General features: G+C 44.9%; 1 protein-coding gene across 2 annotated transcripts in view; it reads left to right on the top strand.

Annotated features, from left to right (window-relative positions):
- The first annotated feature begins 2498 nt into the window (after positions 1-2498).
- The window catches only part of DOK7 (docking protein 7), a 197372-nt gene continuing 179860 nt past the window's right edge, over positions 2499-20010 (top strand). For both annotated transcript variants that reach the window (XM_077280060.1, XM_077280061.1), the window contains exons 1-2: positions 2499-2688; positions 2808-2853. In XM_077280060.1, coding sequence (XP_077136175.1) covers positions 2635-2688; positions 2808-2853 — 100 coding nt within the window. In that variant the 5' untranslated portion in view covers positions 2499-2634. The remainder of the gene's footprint in view (positions 2689-2807; positions 2854-20010) is intronic.

Here is a 20010-nt window from a genome sequence, read left to right on the forward strand (position 1 = left end):
TAACAAAGCATTTTCAAGTTGCCCTTTCCTCAGTTCGAAATGTAATTAAGAAATGGCAGTTAACAGGAAGGCCATGTGCACACGTTCAGGATTTTTAGCGTTTTTTTCGCGTTTTTTCGCTATAAAAACGCAAAAAACCCGCTAACATATGCCTCCTATTATTTACAGTGTATTCCGCATTTTTTGTGCAAAAGTTGCGATTTTTTCCGCGAAAAAATCGCATCGCGGAAAAAAAAGCAACATGTTCATTAAAAATGCGGAATTGCGGGGATTCCGCACACCTAGGAGTGCATTGATCTGCTTACTTCCCGCACGGGGCTGTGCACACCATGCGGGAAGTAAGCAGATTATGTGCGGTTGGTACCCAGGGTGGAGGAGAGGAGACTCTCCTCCACGGACTGGGCACCATATAATTGGTCAAAAATAAAAGAATTAAAATAAAAAATAGTCCTATACTCACCTTCGATGTCCCCCGCAGTGTTCCCGCCTCACCGCTGCATGCTGCTGCTTCGGTTCCTATAGCTGGTGTGCGGTGAAGGACCTGTGATGACGTCACTGTCTTGTGATTGATGACCGCTCACGTGACCGCTCACATGACCGCGACGTCATGGAAGGTCCTGCGCGCACACACCAGCTATAGGAAGAGAAACGGACGCCGCTGAGGAGATCGTCTGGGTGAGTATAAGCATTTTTTTTATTTTTTTTATTATTTTTAAATTCTATCTTTTACTATAGATGCTGCATAAGCAGCATCTATAGTAAAAAGTTGGTCACACTTGTCAAACAGTATGTTTGACAAGTGTGACCAACCTGTCAGTCAGTTTTCCAAGCGATGCTACAGGTCGCTTGGAAAACTTTAGCATTCTGCAAGCTAATTACGCTTGCAGAATGCTAAAAAAACCGCGAAAAAACCGGAAAAAAAACACAAAAAAAAAATGCGGATTTCTTGCAGAAAATTTCCGGTTTTCTTCAGGAAATTTCTGCAAGAAATCCGGACGTGTGCACATACCCGAACAGTGGAGGTCAAGATAAGGTCTGGAAGATCAAGATAAATTTCAGTGAGAACTGGTCGTAGGATTGCTAGAGAGGCAAATCAGAAACCCCGCTTGACTGCTAAAGAGCCTTCAGAAAAATTTAACAGATTCTGCGATTGTGGTACATTGTTCTACTGTTCAGAGACACCTGTACACCTCTTCATGGAAGAGTCATTAGAAGAAAACATCTCCTGCATCCTCACCATAAAATTCAGTGTCAGAAGTGTGCAAAAGTACAACTAAACAAGCCTGATACCGTTTTGGAAACAAGTCCTGTGGACCGATGAGGTTAAAATAGAACTCTTTGGCCACAATGATTAAAGGTAAGTGTGGAGAAAAAAGGGCACAGAATTTCAGGGAAAGAATATCTCGCCAACCATTAAACATGGAGGTGGATCATTCATGCTTTGGGGTTGTGTTGTAGCCAATGGCATGGGGAACATTTCACTGTTAGACAGAATAATGGATTTAATGCAAATCCAACAATTTTTTGAAGCAAATATAACACCATCTCTAAAAAAGCTGAAGTTAAAAAGAGGATGGCTTCTACAAATGGATAATGATCCTAAACACAAATCAAAATCCACAATAGACTACCTCAAAAGGCGCAAACTGAAGGTTGAACAATGGCCTCACAGTCCCCTGATCTGAACATCATTGAACATCTGTGGCTAGATTTTTAGGCTAAATCAAAGTCTGAAACTTTGGTCAAAGTTATCTGAGCACACAAAGGGTGTCCAAACGTTTGCATTGTCTATTTTCCTATTTGTAATTTGTAAAATAAAGATGAAAAGAAAAAAAAAAAAAAATATATATATATATATATATATATATATATTTCTTTTTTGCCTAAGATAGAAAGGAAATGTGTAATCTTTAACTTTAGGCCTTTTAGAGATCATTTCATCTTCAACTTGCTTGACTGTTCACAGTAACAGTAATTTTGACCAGGGGTGCCCAAACTTTTACATGCCACTGTAGGTTATCTTGGTCTCACAACATGCTTGGAATTTTTATACCTAGACTATAAGGTATATTCTATCCACTAAATGAACCAATGATCTACATTGTATAGGCACACACTATCCAAGTCGTGGATTATATAACCGATATTCCTTGTTAGGCATGGGATTTTGGGGAATTTTTTCCGCCCACATCTCCTCCTCCATTCATAAGCCACCAGATAAAGAGATAATAAGTAGGATTACTGTCTGCATGTCCAAACAGCCGTTCCGTCCCACTTATATCTTCTACAGATTAAATTCTGAACGTAAACTTAGAGACATTCTTGAATAATTTCCATCCTTATAGAGGCGAAAGTAAAATGAAAAAAAAAGATTTGAACAGCTGTTGAATCTCATTGCCCACTCTCGTGGGTGAGAGACTTGGTAATAGCTTGTGGGAGGCGGCTGGAGAAGTTAGTGGCCATTTGCTCAGCAGTAGGCTGCCTGTGTGTCACAAAATGCAACTTTCCCTGTCTCTCTGTCTCCTGCCAGGCAGAGCTATTAAAGCTATTTTGAAAGTGACCCTTCAGCTTAAGTACGCTCAGAAAGAGAGAGGGGAGAGAGGAGGTAGCAGCTGTTTGGAACCATGACTGAAGATGACGGATTCGATTGTGGTGGAGGGTCAAGTCAGATTGAGAGATGGAAAAAAGGTCAGCGAAATGGGCATTTTTTCCACCGTCACCTTCAATTTCCAGGAAATATTGTGTTCTGGAATCTTAAATGGTCCTTCTTACGATTTTCTTAATCATTTCCTGCTTTGTGATTTCAGTGGAAGAATAGGTGGGTTCTTCTTCGAAAACCATCCCCTGTTGCAGGTACGGTACTTTTTTTTAATCTTAACCTTGTTTTGAAAAACTTTCAGACAGCACTGTAGTAATCAATACAGAAACTAAATGTTATTTTCATGTACACCCTCAAAGATGTGAAGGATTTTCAGAAGGTTTCTTCTCGGTAGGAAAGGGGTAATTGCTTTTCGGAAAACACTTTCGTCCTGGTGGTATAGTCATTGTAAAAAACACCTTCTTCCCAGATTAATAATCCAACTTTATTCTTAAGATTTTGCTTTTCTTTGAATTCAAAGTCTTCTAGTTCCTTTACATGGATTTATTGTTTTATGCAATTTTTTTGACTTCATTACTTTTTATTTTTCATTTTTCTCCAAGTTGTCGTAGACTTCAATGGAGGTACGATTTAGGGTAATAGCTGAGTTTCACGTTTAGAGGCCTCTCTTTCAGATATATCAATGGGCACAGAGAAAGGTTTGTTACTTCAAAGCACATTGCACTTACAAAAATAGAAAGAGGATACAGAACTCTGCCTAGCGTGTGAGCGAGCTGTACGAAAGGGGCGAGATGACATTAAAACTTTTCAGCAGGTTTCATGTTTCCCAGCAGCCTGAAACGTTATGGCAGAATAGCGGGACTTCCAATGTTTCTTCGTATTGAAAGATTAAATAGAAATTGTCTATAAAGTAGAATACAATTAAACAATTGGAACAGATGATTTAATAAAAGTTCAAAAATACTTTAAAAAACAGTGATTTTCTAAAGAATTATAATCTTAATTTAAACAGAGGTAAAGGTTGTACAGTTTAGTTCTGACTCATTTTAACCTGGACAATACCCGAGAGCCAAAAGCTCTCCTGCATTTATATGTAGATAATGGGGCTCAGTCAATGATAGACTGCATTCTCTGGGCCCAGTATAGGAAATTATTTAGGAGAACTAGAATTAATCTACATAAAAATGTGCACGTCCACTTGATTTACTCATACTATCATCATATCAATAAATTGTAGTAATGGCCCTTGCTTCAAATCAGTGAAGTTGTCTTCTGCTGGATTTTTGGGACTCATTATCATATCATAAACTAAGCCCACCTAAGATCCCCTGGTACCCCAATGGGTGCAACCTTAGATCTAAGGAAAATTTGCCTAAATCTCCCAATGGGCAGCATAACTTCCCAGTCCACTACAGACTTTTAATCTTCTGCTCGTTATGTGAGGGTCATCATGTCTCTTGGCAACTTGTCCTAAGTCTGGTGGCTGAGATTTTTGTGGACAGAAATATTGTTCCATTGGAGGCTAAGAGGACTATTAAAGGGACTCTGTCACCTGAATTTGGCGGGCTATGTAATTGCCCTCTGTCCGGTACGATGGGCGGTGTTTTCTCTTCTTTCATTCACCCCTTCCTTTCCTGCTGGCCGCAATATTTTCTTGAATTTGAGTATGTTTCCTCCGTAGTTCAGTATGCTTTGCCCAACTGCGGGCAAAGCCGAAAAGCATTAGTGCGCATGCGCCGGCGCACTATGTCCCGGAAGTATTTCGCTGTGTTCCGGGACACAGTGCGGTGGCCATATTATGCAATAGTAGCTGTTGAGTTGAGAATTTTTTTTATTTTTTAAATATTCTCCTCTCCGTTGTGAAGATATTAGCTTGTAAAGGTTAAGTTATAATTTATGCTAAACTTATGTTATATTTCTTCACTTGTATGACATTGACCAAGCAGAAACACACCTCACACAAGCTTAGGACAGGTTTTCTCCTGTGTGAGGCATGTAATAACAGACAATCTGCTCTCCTCACTGGCCTCACTGTTGAGTGTTTGCAAGACCTGAGAAAAGAGTGGCGATCTCTAAGAGATTTAATCTCTGTGAGGGGCAGCACAGCTGAGCTGACAGGGCAGTGAGAGGAAAGATACAGCTGGAGAGATGTTTGTAATGAGGGAAAGTTCAGGTCTGCTATGCTGCCTCTTTCTCCCCACACTGACTGCCAGGAGATGAAAGCTGAAAGGTGTTTTTACCTTATCTCTACAATTTTCCTGGCACAGTGCAATCACACACAGTTCTGTAGTTGGACAAGTAATTAGAGCAGACTGTTGGTCATTATGCGGCGCCCCCACACCGCCGCAGGGCCGAGGGGTACCCGGAGCCGGGCCTCTAGTTCTCAGTCTCGGGGTTGTCACGGTGGCTAGACCCGGTCCGTGGCCCTGTCCGTCAGTGGGGGACGTCCGGTGTAATAGGTGGTAGTAATGGTAGCGATGTAGCGGTGCGGTTGTGGGGTGTAAGTCGCGATAAATAACGAGGACACCAGGTTGCAGTCTCTTTACCTCTTTACTGGAGATCTCTGAGTCCTCAGTCCAGAACACGGTTCACCAGGCTACGCAAGTCCGGCCGGTCCAATGGCACCTCCAGAGTTCTCCTCTCAGGTGGAGATCTGTGCCTTCCTTCTAGCGCTATGTGTTGTAGTCCTTCCCTGCTGTGCTCACGGAAAGTAACCCCACAACGGTTGTGTCTGTTTCTTAAGTTCCCTCACAACTCGATTTGATGTTCCTCTGTAATCCACCCCTTCCCTGTATTCAGGTTGGAATGGCACCCGTTTGTCAGGTAGGCCTGGAGTTCTTCCGGGACCCTAGAGTCGCCCCTCTCCCGCAATTGCCCCCCAAGACTTCATAGGCGATATGTGGTAGACAGCCAGCCTGAGACCGACTGCCCTGCCGCTGTTTGGAGTATGGCTTGAAGCTGTATTCTAATCCACTCCCTCGGCGTTCCGGCCACCGGTATTGCGCCTCAGCAAGGTGCTGCCTCTTTCAGCACAACCCCTGCTGGTATTCTCCTTCTGCTTGATCTCGTTTCTCACTCAGCACAATCTGTCTCGCTTCTAGTCCTTTCTTGAGTCCCGCCGCTTCCAGGAGCCTGCGCGGACCCGTTACGTTCTTTCAATGCCAAGCCTCTGCCAGGATCCCACCCCTGGCAGAGACCCTACAGTCTCTCCCTTCACAACACCCCCTGCCACAGGGTGTTGCTCCGTTCAATCCCGTCAGCGTTCTCTGTCTAACTTCCTGCCTGACCCCCAGTTTACCCACTATGGTGGGGAGTGGCCTAATGAATAGCACCCTTAGCTCCCCCCGGAGGCCCAGCTGTGAAACATATTGGTGTCTGTGATACCTGATTGGAGGAACTCCTTCGGTGCCATCGAACGTACCATGGCTCCCCTTAGTGGCGGAGCCACAGTACTGCAATGACCAGGACTCTGGGGCGCTGCACTCCCCCCTGGTTAAACACAGTACTCCGGGACTGGGAAGAAAAACAACAATACAGATTAGTAAAAAGACATACAATTTTGTTGAGTGTAAAACAATAAGTATACTTGAACAGGCTTCCCTTTATGGGAGGTGAGGACACTTTTAACGTTACAAACATAGTCAACATTATAAATTACAGGCTATACATAACTCCTGTTACCCAACCGGGTATTCTACTTAGTGCAAATTCTGGAACAATAAATTAACATTGCCTTTAAGAAACATACACTCTTAGTTTACCAAAGGCCTTCCTATAATCACATTACAGGGTAAGGTAACTTCACATTCTCCTACTTTGAACCTGCAGGACCGCCTGTCCCTATGGCACCAGACCTACTGCCTCTCCTTTCTTTTACAGGACCGCCCCGTTCAGCCAGGGCCTACTGCCTTTCGCTACTATACATAGTATAGACATAACATTCCTTTCGTTTAAAGAACTCTGAGCCCGCTCTACTCGGCTCCTTTAAGGACTCACTCTCTAACCCCTACGGGTTCACTTTCTGTCCTTAGTAACAAAGTAACTTTCTATGGGGACGCAGGGTTTACCTTCTATCCTCACCTTCATCATTACTTCTTTACTTTCAGCTATGCAGATCTCTACAGCTACCCCTACGGGCTCTCTGCACCTTTCAAAACATTATTCAGGTTTCACATTTCAAACAAATTGAACACATTTAACTTTTCATGGAAAACAGTTACATTCTTTTCAAGCATCATTATAGCTTTACTGTTCTGCAACAGTATCTCTCTCAAGTTCAATTCTTCACATCCCCTTTTAGAGGGGACCAAGTCTTTCTGAGGTAGCTCGTCTTCTCAGCCTACCAGCCCACGCAAAGGTTCCGGTATGGTATCTTCGCAAAGTGTCTTTAACTAGAACCGGTAGGAAAGGTATCTTCACAAAGTGTCTTTGGCTCAAACCAATAGGGAGCACCTTTAAGAAGGTGCAAACTATTTACAAAAGAAAGTTCGAATCATGCACAGTCCATGATTCAGCAGTTTTTATAACATTGTGGAACAAAAAGCAAAAATGAAAGTGAAAGCAAAAATAAAAAGCAACAGGGATCCCGGGTAAACAAAGGGATCCCTTTAAAAGTTAACCCAGGACGGGTTTTAGCAGCAAAACAGCAAGGAAATAAACAGTTAACTATTTACAGTTTCAGGTTTCCGAGGTTTAGTTGGACGGCTTCCAGGGCTGCACCTGGCACTTAACCCTTCTTGGCCTGGGCAAAGTGAGGTCCAGGGTTACACCCAGTGCTGGACAAACGCCGTTAATCCGTCGTTCATGTACGATTAAATCATGCGCAGCGATGGAGGTCTGCGCAGCTTGAGTATGGGCATCTGCTGCAGCAGAGGTAGCGGCTGCTGCAAGATCAGTCACTGGAACGGAGTCAGCAGCTGTGGCACTAGCAGTCACTGGAGTGGTGTCAGTCGTCAGGGCAGGGTCGTCCTTCATACCTGCTTCAGATGCGGTTCCTCCGGTGCCGGTCTGCTCGGGCTCCGCTGGGGTCTGGAATGCTGGCTGCGGGGCCTTGTTCTGCGACGCTGTCATCTCTGCTTGCAGCACCTCGCTTTCCGGCAGGGCCTTGCTTTCCAGCTTCGGAGCGCTGGGACTTCTTCCCTGCTCCGGACCAGATGAGGCTGCCGACAGATGTCCGGTGAGGCTCCTGATGATGGCCTTCTTCCACCCGGCCTCGGTGCTCAGCTGCGTCCGCCGGGGTCGGTCGCTGAGCTCGTCCACTCCGGCCTGCAGGAATTCAGCATCAGCGGGGGAGGCCTGGTTGCGGTGCCCCTCCGGGTGGCTGGGGGAGTCCTCTGCTCCGACCCCACGCTCCGGCTCCGGGCGGCTCGCCATGGCGTCCTCCATGTCGCTCGCTCCTTCTTCCTGGTCCTTTTCCCGCTCTCTTCTTCGTGGGCGGTTTCGCTTTCTCTGTCTCTGCCCACCATTGAGGATCAGGAGGCGGACCTCGGCTGCTGACGGACACGTCCTCAAGGGGCAGAAATACTTAGACTGGGCGGCCATTGTCTTTCGCGCTCTTCAGCTTGTTCACGCCCACTTCCACGCCCTTCTTCTTCTCCTGCACTCTCCTTAGCGCCGTAATGGCGGCGGTTTTGGCGCGAACTGGCACAGCACACAGTCTTGCAATAAAGTACAGTCCAAGCACAACAGATCACAGTCTCTAGGCACACATGACCTGATTCCTCAGGCTTAAGTAGATCCTGTTCGTGACGCCAAGTCTGCGGCGCCCCCACACCGCCGCAGGGCCGAGGGGTACCCGGAGCCGGGCCTCTAGTTCTCAGTCTCGGGGTTGTCACGGTGGCTAGACCCGGTCCGTGGCCCTGTCCGTCAGTGGGGGACGTCCGGTGTAATAGGTGGTAGTAATGGTAGCGATGTAGCGGTGCGGTTGTGGGGTGTAAGTCGCGATAAATAACGAGGACACCAGGTTGCAGTCTCTTTACCTCTTTACTGGAGATCTCTGAGTCCTCAGTCCAGAACACGGTTCACCAGGCTACGCAAGTCCGGCCGGCCCAATGGCACCTCCAGAGTTCTCCTCTCAGGTGGAGATCTGTGCCTTCCTTCTAGCGCTATGTGTTGTAGTCCTTCCCTGCTGTGCTCACGGAAAGTAACCCCACAACGGTTGTGTCTGTTTCTTAAGTTCCCTCACAACTCGATTTGATGTTCCTCTGTAATCCACCCCTTCCCTGTATTCAGGTTGGAATGGCACCCGTTTGTCAGGTAGGCCTGGAGTTCTTCCGGGACCCTAGAGTCGCCCCTCTCCCGCAATTGCCCCCCAAGACTTCATAGGTGATATGTGGTAGACAGCCAGCCTGAGACCGACTGCCCTGCCGCTGTTTGGAGTATGGCTTGAAGCTGTATTCTAATCCACTCCCTCGGCGTTCCGGCCACCGGTATTGCGCCTCAGCAAGGTGCTGCCTCTTTCAGCACAACCCCTGCTGGTATTCTCCTTCTGCTTGATCTCGTTTCTCACTCAGCACAATCTATCTCGCTTCTAGTCCTTTCTTGAGTCCCGCCGCTTCCAGGAGCCTGCGCGGACCCGTTACGTTCTTTCAATGCCAAGCCTCTGCCAGGATCCCACCCCTGGCAGAGACCCTACAGTCTCTCCCTTCACAACACCCCCTGCCACAGGGTGTTGCTCCGTTCAATCCCGTCAGCGTTCTCTGTCTAACTTCCTGCCTGACCCCCAGTTTACCCACTATGGTGGGGAGTGGCCTAATGAATAGCACCCTTAGCTCCCCCCGGAGGCCCAGCTGTGAAACATATTGGTGTCTGTGATACCTGATTGGAGGAACTCCTTCGGTGCCATCGAACGTACCATGGCTCCCCTTAGTGGCGGAGCCACAGTACTGCAACGACCAGGACTCTGGGGCGCTGCAATTACATGTCTCACATTGTGAAACCTGCTTTAAGAATTTGTGTGTGGGGGGTCCTCTGTATGTTGCTGTCTGGTTATGTAGGTCAACATTATACAGGGAAAGAAGTACAAAGTACATGCCCCCCAGAAAAAAAATCTTTAGCAACCCCCCTTTAGACTTAAAACAAAAAGTATAACCTTATCTATTCCCATCTTTAAATATTCATATTGTCAGATAGTGATTGTAAAAACAAGCACTTTTGAAATGTATTACTTATTAAAATTTGCATACTTGAGATATTAACACTTTTCTTTTCTTCTGATTACAGCTTTTTGCCCCGGAGACCGACCACTACTGCTGCATAGCTTGTAAGCGCCGCACTGAATCTCGCTGGGTTAGGAGAAAACAATGATCTCCAGCAATCCTGGCCAGCTTCAAAACAGCCCTTACCAGCTTTACAGAAAGCACTTGTAATCACTGCACATATACTGCTGTTTAGCAGCGGTGGTCGGTCTCCAGGGCAATGAGCTGTAAACAAAGGAAAAGTTCCTCAGCTCAGAATGAACAGAGTGATTCTTACAAGTCTATGTTTCAATCTGCTGATCTCTTCCGTCTCTAGAAAAGATCACTAGTAGATGATATTGCATTTTCAGTGTAACAGGTTCCTTATAAGGGCTATGCACCAGGCAGTGATGGGTTTGTGGCTTCCAGTAAGAGCTCTGTGGTTGGCACCTTAGCTATAAAGGTTAATAATTATAATAATCTTCATTTTTATATAGTGCTAACATATTCCACAGCGCTTTACAGTTTGCACACATCATCATCACTGTCCCCGATGGGGCTCACAATCTAAATTCCCTATCAGTATGTCTTTGGAATGTGGGAGGAAACCCACGCAAACACGGAGAGAACATACAAACTCTTTACAGATGATGTCCTTGGTGGGGCTTGAACCCAGGACCCCAGCGCTGCAAGGCTGCTGTTCTATCCACTGCACCACCCTGCTGGTTGTGAATGTATGGAAGAAGGGTGAACTGTGGTTAACTGTGTTAACATCAATTTGTCACCAGATTTCACAATACAGACTACACACATTACTAAATAGACTCCTCATCATGGTGGAACTGTGGAAATCACAGGATGGATAGACTCGTTACTGATCTGAAAATGAAGATCAAATGGAAACCAAATTTTGAAAACATTTATTTAACATTTATTTATTCCAAATAGAGTATGAGTGTCACATGCAGAAATCATCACACTTACAGTGTCGGCTTCTATCAATGTGGTTGTTAATGGTTGTCTGAGGAATGTTCTGCCATGCTGAATGCTCTTGGGCATGAAACTCATCAAGATCTGCTGCTGGCAGCTTCCTTTGCACTTTCAACAATGACATCTTACATGTGCTTGCTGTGAGATAAGTCTGGAGACACTGCATGCTATAGTAGCACATTTAGGTCTCACAGGCTGCTCACAGTAGCACTATCAGCACACGGAGTTATGCTGTCATGCTTCAAAATATCTTCTGGACACTTTGGAGAAATGTCCATACCACTGGTTCCACCATCCAATTAATGTAATGGGCTAGCTGTTAGTGTACCTGTAATGAAGACTAGAGGGGTCCGGCTACCGTACACTATGCCACCCCACACCATAATCCTAGGTGTAGGACTGGTGTGACATTCCCTCGTGATGGCCTCTTCATTGCCTTGATCACGTCCAACACAAAAGTGGGACTCATCCCTGAAGAAGACAGACCTCCCTTCCAGCCTCCATTGTTGCCTTGTTCTGCGCCATGAATACCTTTGAGAGTAGTGGTGTGAGGTCAATGGAGCACATGTAACTGGACATATGGCTCGTAGCCCAATGTCATGCAACTGCCTTCTGATGGTTTGTGTAGACATTGTTTGATGCCTTAGACTTTGAATGTGTGATGTCCTGCTTCACTTGCAGTGCAGAATGTATCAATCATAGAACTAGTCGTACGGCCATTTCTGCAAAATATCCCAGAAGCCGTTTTTCAACATGACAACGCCATGCTGCATGCTATTGTGAGTAGTCTGTGTAGTCTAAATATGCTATTGCACAGGGAGCTGCCAGCAGCGGATCATGATGATTTGTACAAATGCATTCATTGTGGCAGAACCTTCCACAGACAACCATTAATACCCTCAGGCTATAAGCCTGGTGATTTCTGTAGGTGGTGCCCATACTTCATACTGAAAAAAGCAAGATGTTTTGAAAATGTTGTTTCCATTTTTTCATCATTTACAGATCAGTAACGTGTCCATCCATCCTGCGATTTCCATAATTTAATGTCTCTTCCTTCTTGGTGTTGTAATTTCAATGTTGAGGAGAGAAGATCTCTTAGACCTGATGAGGATGGTGTACTTATGAAAAACTATAGCTTCATAACGCTGATATTAAATCAGTTCAGCTAACAAGTCAGAGAAACTCCTGAGTCCAAGTGCATTCAGTGTATTCACCCATCCAGAGGGACTTATAGGACTAATAGCTGCAGCTTGTACTGAGCAGTGTGAGATTTCAGCAGCAACAAGAGAGACACTGAGGGACTGACAATCAGGCTAGATGGGCAGTGATTCCGCAGCAGGAAGTAAGAATGATATTTAGGAGCTGTCAGATAGGTGAGGTGGGTGGAAATGTAGCAGAGAGGAGGGACACTGAGGAGGTTTACTAGAGCTTGAGGTTGAACTGACATGGATTTTCTTAATAAGTACACCAGCCTCATCAGATCTAAGAGATCTATGTAATAAATGTACGTTGTTGTATTTTAAAAACTAACGAATGGCCACATTAGATTTCACTGTGGTTTGCATTCTTATTGTTATGGTATCACTGTGACTAGAGGTGCTATGGGGGTCTCTGGAAATGAATAATTAACCATTACTCATTTAAATTAGTGTCTTGTGTGTATTAGGCGCTGACGTGTCTGGTCCCTTAGGCCCAGTGGTGTAACTGTACTCTGACTCGCCCAAATGCAATATTTGGTCTTTCCAACCCACATGCATGTTGGTCAGATGTATGTGCCATTGCAGTGTTCTAGATCCTATAAAGACATATATGTTCACCCCTCAATGTAATAATACCGGCACCTTCCTATAAGCATGTCCACCATCATGGGTCCCTTCTTGTAATAATGACCTCTGTCATGACCCCTATCCTGTAAGAAATGCCCCTCATCCTGGTCAAAATCCTGTAATAATGTTCCCATACTGGGCTGCATCCTGCAAGAAATGTCCTTCATCCTCAGCCCCTTCCTATTATAATGTCCCCATCCAGGACAACAACATGTAAGAATGTAGCCCATTCTGGCCCCCTTCCCATTCTTTTCCAATTCATTTAAGAAAGTAAACAATTTTTCTTATTTTTCCCTACTCCCAGGACATGCAGCGTCCTCTTCCACAGCCAGAGATGAGGCTGACAGCTTACTTCGGCGTCCCAGCCACTGGCCCTCACATGATGTCACTGCCATGCGCAGCCTGTGACGGGCTCGCCAACATCAGTTGCCAGTCTCTGATTGGCCTGTGGCTTCTGTTACAGTTCAGGAACCCGGTGGGTATCTGCATTGCAATACACTTCAGCTGAATGTGCGTCCTTTGACACACATCCAGCTGAAATAGGTGCCGGTGTCAGCAGGCTCTCTTCCAGCGCGGTCCCGGTCGCATCCTCTGCGGCTGATATCATTTCGCCCTGTTTAGGCCTCATTCAGGCGTCCGTTTTTCTATTTGTGATTTTCATGTATAGAACACTTACTCATTATAGTGTATGGGGTTGTTCACATGTCCTTGTTTTTTGCGACTGTGTGCCTTTACAAAAATCATGGATATGTCAGTTTTTTACATGGATCATGGATGAAAATCACCCATACAAGTGTATAGATCCATGCTTAACTGTTGTGAATTCCGTTCTCGAACTCCCTCCTGTGGTCATGAATGGTACTTTGGTGAGTTCTGTCCGTGGACTCCCTCTGGTGGCTGTGAGTGAAGCTGCTGGTTCTGAGATTCCTTCTCCAGCTGCCCTCGTTTAGGGCTAGGCTGGATTCTCTATTTAACTCCACTCCAATCGTTACTCCATGCCAGCTGTCAATGTTCTAGTACTGGTTCAGAGCTCGCCTGGATCTTTCTGAGGACCTCTCTACTCCAGCATAAGCTAAGTTCCTGCTTGTACATCTGTTACATATGGTTTTTCTTGCTAAGTTCTAGTCCAGCTTGCTATCATGAAACTGCCTGGCTAGCTGGAAGCTCTGGGGGTGCAGAGTGGCACCACCGCACCGTGAGTCTGAGCGGGTATTTTTTTTGCACACTCTGCGTGGTTTTTGTAGTTTGTTGTGTTGACCGCAAAGATCCCTTTTCTATCCTCAATCTGTTTAGTTAGACTGGCCTCCCTTTGCTAAAACCTATTTCATCCTGTGTTTGTGATTTCCTCTTAACTCACAGTCAATACTTGTGGGGGGCTGCTTTTACCTTTGGGGAAATTTCTCTGAGGCAAGTGAGGCTTTGTTTCCTTTTTTTAGGGGTAGTTAGCTCTTAGGCTGTGAAGAGGCGTCTAGGCAGAGTCAGGCACACTCCACGAGTATTGACTGTGAGTTAAGAGGAAATCACAAACACAGGATGAAATAGGTTTTAGCAAAGAGAGGCCAGGTACCATTCATGACCACAGGAGGGAGTTCGAGAACGGAATTCACAACACTTAACATTGCAAAGGATAGGAGAAGCTTTGTAATTAATAAAAAATGTATCAATGATAAAAATTGACCAAACACTGCTGCATCTTGGATCCTAAAGTCAGTTTAGGGATGTTTTTATATATAAGTTTTATAGATAAGCTTATTTTTGAAAAAAAATATACGTTTTTCTATATTATGTTTTATATACAGTACATATATATTTCCCCAACACTATTCTATTACTCATTTTGCTCTTTTTCCTACTATTTCTTCTACTACGTGATTACCTTGGAGATATGAATACATTCCATGTGTCAATCTTTGATAATACAAGTGACAAGTCTTACCGCTAAACCCTCTGTATTAGGAAGCCGCATCCCATTAACTCAACCCTTTTGAAAACCGTTCAAGAAACCGGCCTGAAAACCATCTTTCCTTATTTCTAGGGAGTTGATCTGTAATAATTATTACAAATCCTGGGCTGCCGTGCCGGTATCATGTTCTGGAGGTCTGAACACGAGGTAGACATTGTTCCCGGTATTTTATCATCTTCCTGAAATAAATAGCTGACAGATTCAGAGACTTTACTACAGAGGTTTCAATAAGACGTGAGTCTTGTACTGTTACATAGGCAGAATACGGGGCAATGCTAATGAGACACTATTTAACAATTGTGTTTTATTACAAATTTTCCACCATTTGCCTCCTAAAGCCTCTGTGTTGCACTGTCTATTGTTGGCGGCAGAATGAGTTAACTAAGAATCCGTCAGTCAGCTGCTATGTCGATCAGAGGGTTTGTTTGTAAGTTTTTTACCTGTCTTTTTCTGAGCCTCTCTCAGCAGATTTATGACCGTAGAATAAAATCAAAAAGTCCAGGAAAATAAAGAACCTGTAAGAGCAAAACGGTGCAAATTTTTAATGAAACCCAATTGGAGATAAGATTTTTAGCCCAAAATACATTTATTTAAAGTGAACCTGTGAGCAGGTTTGTAGACCCCCAACTAACCTTATTTATGAAAAGACCCTGAAATGTTGATTATGTCCATACCTTTGTCCACTCTTGTTTTATAAGATGGTGTCTCCTTTTTATAGTAATCTTTCAACAATTTTTTTATGCAAGTTGCAAAGTACAGGAGGTTTGCCTCTGCACTTACAACTCTTTGGCCTATGACCCTCTTTACCCTCCCGCCACCGGCTTCCTGAAACTGAGTGATGGGTCACTCCTCTCTGTGATCTGGTTCACCTCCCGAGATTTCAGCTCTGGCAAAAATTAAAATGCAAAATGTTCAGTTTGTATGATTTTTCTCTTTATAGGTATATTTTTTGAGTAGCCTGTAGATTGTTCTTTTAGTCTGTAAACTTCTGACAACATGTCTCCAAAGTTCCAATAAATAAATTTTGTATTTTATTTTTTCTGGAAAAGAGAATTAGTCAAAATTAAATAAAAACCCAGCGCTTTCAGTCCTCAAATAATTCAAAGAAAACAAGTTCATAATCATTTAGAAACAACAATACTAATGTTTTAACTCAGGAAGAGTTCAGAAATCAGTATTTTGTGGAATAACCATGATTTTTAATCACAGCTTGGCATGCTTTCCACCAGTCTTTCACATGGGCTTCTGGTGCAAAAATGTAAGCAGTTCTTCTTTGTTTGATGGCTTGTGACTATCCATCATCCTCTTGATTACATTCCAGAGGTTTTCAATGGGGTTCAGGTCTGGAGATTGGGCTGCCCATGACAGGGCTTTGATGTGGTGGTCTCTTAATTTTTGCCAGAGCTGTACATACTATAATACTAAGTATTACAGAATATAGTAAACATCGCATTCTCTTATGAAGCCCAACTATAGCGATTTTAAAAAAAATGCCATTGCCAGTGATTGACAGCAGCAATAAATGGTTAAAAGAAGATGCTGGCTGTGTATCACAGATGGCATCTTTTGGATGTGGCATGAGTCTAGCTTCTTAGCCTGCTCCATACACCAGCCTCAGACAGGTGAAGTATTATTTCGCCACATGTCAGGAAGGAGAGTATGCAACAAAAATAGAACCTCTAGTTTTCTGTAAGCAACCCCTCAATCTTTTTGAGCTGTCATGTTTAAGTGTTTCTAAGTTTTAAAGGCGTGTTCTCAAGTTCTTACATTGCTTTAATTAGACAGCATGAAAATAAGCAAATTTGCAAGTGATTTGCTTTTTCTATGTGATGTCATTCTGCTGCAACGAGTTTTTTTTATAGTGTAATCCCAGTCTGCTCACCACTTTCCCCTATACCTCCTCAAGCTCAACTTCTGTCCAAACTCCAGTTATAAAGCTTAAATACAATAAACAACCTCACAGCTTTCAGAGAAGGTCTCCTTTTATCACTGCTCTCACTGTCTGGAGCTGTGTCTTTGTACTAATACCATGTTATCAGTAAATATAGTGATAGCAGTTTAGACTGTAGAACAACTACTGATAGCTAATTGTATTATAGCAAAACCTGTGCTGAGCTTTAGGGTATGTGCACACGTCCGGATTTCTTGCAGAAATTTCCTGAAGAAAACCGGAAATTTTCTGCAAGAAATCCGCATTTTTTTTTTGCGTTTTTTTCCCGTTTTTTTTCGCGTTTTTTTTTTTAGCATTCTGCAAGCATAATTAGCTTGCAGAATGCTAAAGTTTTCCAAGCGATTTGTAGCATCGCTTGGAAAACTGACTGACAATTTGGTCACGCTTGTCAAACATATTGTTTGACAAGTGTGACCAACTTGTTACTATAGATGCTGCTTATGCAGCATCTATAGTAAAAGATAGAATGTTTAAAAATAATACAAAAAATAAAAAATGGTTATACTCACCCAGACGATCTCCTCAGCGGCGTGGTTCAGGACCTGTGATGACGTCGCGGCTTGTGATTGGTCGCGTGAGTCACATGAGCAGTCACGGGACCAATCACAAGACAGTGACGTCATCACAGGTCCTGAACCACACCATCTATAGGAACCGAAGAGAGAGCATGCAGCGGAGAGGCGGGAACACTTCGGGGGCCATCAGAGGGTGAGTATAGGACTATTTTTTATTTTAATTCTTTTTCTTTTTACCAATTATATGGTGCCCAGTGCGTGGAGGAGAGTCTCCTCTCCTCCACCCTGGGTACCAACCGCACATAATCTGCTTACTTCCCGCATGGTGTGCACAGCCCTGTGCGGGAAGTAAGCAGATCAATGCATTCCTAGGTGTGCGGAATCCCCGCAATTCCGCATTTTTAATGAACATGTTGCTTTTTTTTCCGCGATGCGATTTTTTCGCGGAAAAAATCGCAACATTTGCACAAAAAATGCGGAATACCCTGTAAATAATAGGAGGCATATGTAAGCGTTTTTTTCACGTTTTTATCACGTTTTTATAGCGAAAAAACGCGAAAAAAACGCGAAAAATCCTGAACGTGTGCACATGGCCTTAAACTACAACTAATACTATAGATCTACTTTTCATCAGATCTGTCACTCAAGGAGGAGGAAAGCTCGCCCTGCTAGAAACTAGAAAGCAAGGAAACTAAGAAGACTGTACTGCTGTTAGCTACTTAAAAGACAACTTGAGAACTCATTTAATCTAATTAGTGCAATTCTCTGCTTCTTAAAATATATGGACACCTTTGGGGGCATGAACTCTATAGCGCCACAGTCCTCTTTTTCTCTGGAGAGACAATTTGCATATTAAATTTCCCAGAAGAGCATTGCACGTTGAACGTTGAATAAGCCTCCTTACCTTGACAAGCCAGAGCTGGTATGTCACTCTCCATAAGGAGAAGCCTTTCCCCTTTAGACCCCAGTCCAGAGCCTCTCACCTAGCCAAATCAGTTCTCATGCTTCGCACTGACGAGGGCCAACAGCCCGAAACACCGTGTCTGTGAATTCAGATACTGATTTGGCTTTTATCCTAAGTTATATTGCACGACTCGTTAAAGGGTTGATTGTGACTTGTAGGATCGCTACTTCCAACATGTGGCGCTATAGAGTTCAAGTCCTCTTTCTCTCTGAAGAGCAATTTGCATGACAAAAAGGGGACTCTGGAAGAACAAGCAATTGATGGTCTGCATTGGTGATATTAGGTAATCAATACGCTGTTTAATTGTGAGCACTATTTCAGTGTGCCACCTATAGACATTGTGTTAATCGATACAGTCAGACTTAAAGGGAACCTGTCACCCCGTTTTTTGAAGATGAGCTAAAAATAGCGTTAAATAGGGGCAGAGCTGGGCGTTACATTAGTGTCTTTGTGTGCCTTTATTACCCACCTATGCTGCTGAAATACCTTTGTAAAGTCGCCGTTTTCTGCTGTCACTCACGCTGGTCTGGTCCTATGGGCGTGGTGACAGCGCTGTTTCTCCCCCAGATCAGGCTCATCATTCCGTTGGTGGCATAGTGGTGTGCGCATGTCCAACAGAGAATATCCACTGCCCAGGAGATGCAAAAGAGCGCGATCTGCGCTATTCAGCCATTTACCGGTGGGCGTGGCCATCTTTCCTGTGGCCGCGCGTGCGCAGATGGAGCGCTCTGCTGCCTGGGGCTTCAGGAAAATGGCCGCGGGATTCCGCGCGTGCGCAGATGGAGATCGCGGCAGCCATTTTCCTGAAGTCCCGGGCAGCAGAGCACTCCATCTGCGCACGCGCGGCCACAGAAAGATGGCCGCGCCCACCGGTAAACTGCGAATAGCGAAGACCGCGCTCTTTTGCATATCCTGGGCAGTGGATATTCTCTGTTGGACATGCGCACACCACTACGCCACCAACGGAATGATGAGCCTGATCTGGGGGATAAACAGTGCTGTCACCACGCCCATAGGACCAGACCAGCGTGAGTGACAGCAGAAAACGGCGACTTTACAAAGGTATTTCAGCAGCATAGGTGGGTAATAAAGGCACACAAAGACACTAATGTAACGCCCAGCTCTGCCCCTATTTAACGCTTTTTTTAGCTCATCTCCAAAAAACGGGGTGACAGGTTCCCTTTAAAAGCCCAACAGGGGTTTAGAGATACAATTGCAATCCAAAAAGACCAATCAGTAGTAATAGTTATGACATACACTGACAGTGGTCGCGCGCATAAAGGAAACCAAAGGTCCGTGGTGTATCTCAATGCATGTACGGAAACCTGTGCTGCATGTGCTGAGGTGGGTAGAACAGTCCAGGTGTCATGATCCTATGGTAGGATTTGAGCAGGAGTCTTGGGGGTTAATGCTGGTGGCCTCCCATTGGACAGGGGAGGGCCTTTTATAGCCGCTGGAGGCTTGCATCCTTATCAGTTATACTTCTGCTCTCGGATGAGTTAAGTGACCCCTGTACGCTTGTGTGTTTGTTCCTTGTGCCTGCCTTGTGAGCTTGCATCCCGTTTTGACCCGGCCTGTCCCCCACGTCGCACTTGCCTGTCGATTAGGTTCTGTCTGTGGATTATCTGGTTCTCTGATCCCGGCTTGGTTTCTTACTTCCCTTTCGGTTGTTCCCTCGGCTCTGGTTATACCCGCTCGGTTTCCTGACACCCGCTTGTAACCGGTTGTTCTTCTGTTTACACGCTTGTCAGTGCCCCAGCCGGTTCCCCCCAGTAGTATCCTCTGTGCTCCGCTGATCGCTCCGGGAGCTCCTCCTGCAATCACGTGATGCAGGTCCTGCACGCCTGCGACCGTGCTGTTCTGTGTCTACAGATGCCGTCTACCTGTCTCGTTCTGCGCTGTGCGGGACTCGTGTCCGGACCTGGACAGGTCGGTAACGGGGTCCCTGACACCAGGCAGCAATCACGGTAAAAGGGAGTCCCTGCCGATGACTCACCCGAAGCTGCCCAGGACCGTGAGTGGGAGCA

This window comes from Ranitomeya variabilis, chromosome 1, assembly GCF_051348905.1.
Source record: "Ranitomeya variabilis isolate aRanVar5 chromosome 1, aRanVar5.hap1, whole genome shotgun sequence".
NCBI lineage: Eukaryota > Metazoa > Chordata > Amphibia > Anura > Dendrobatidae > Ranitomeya > Ranitomeya variabilis.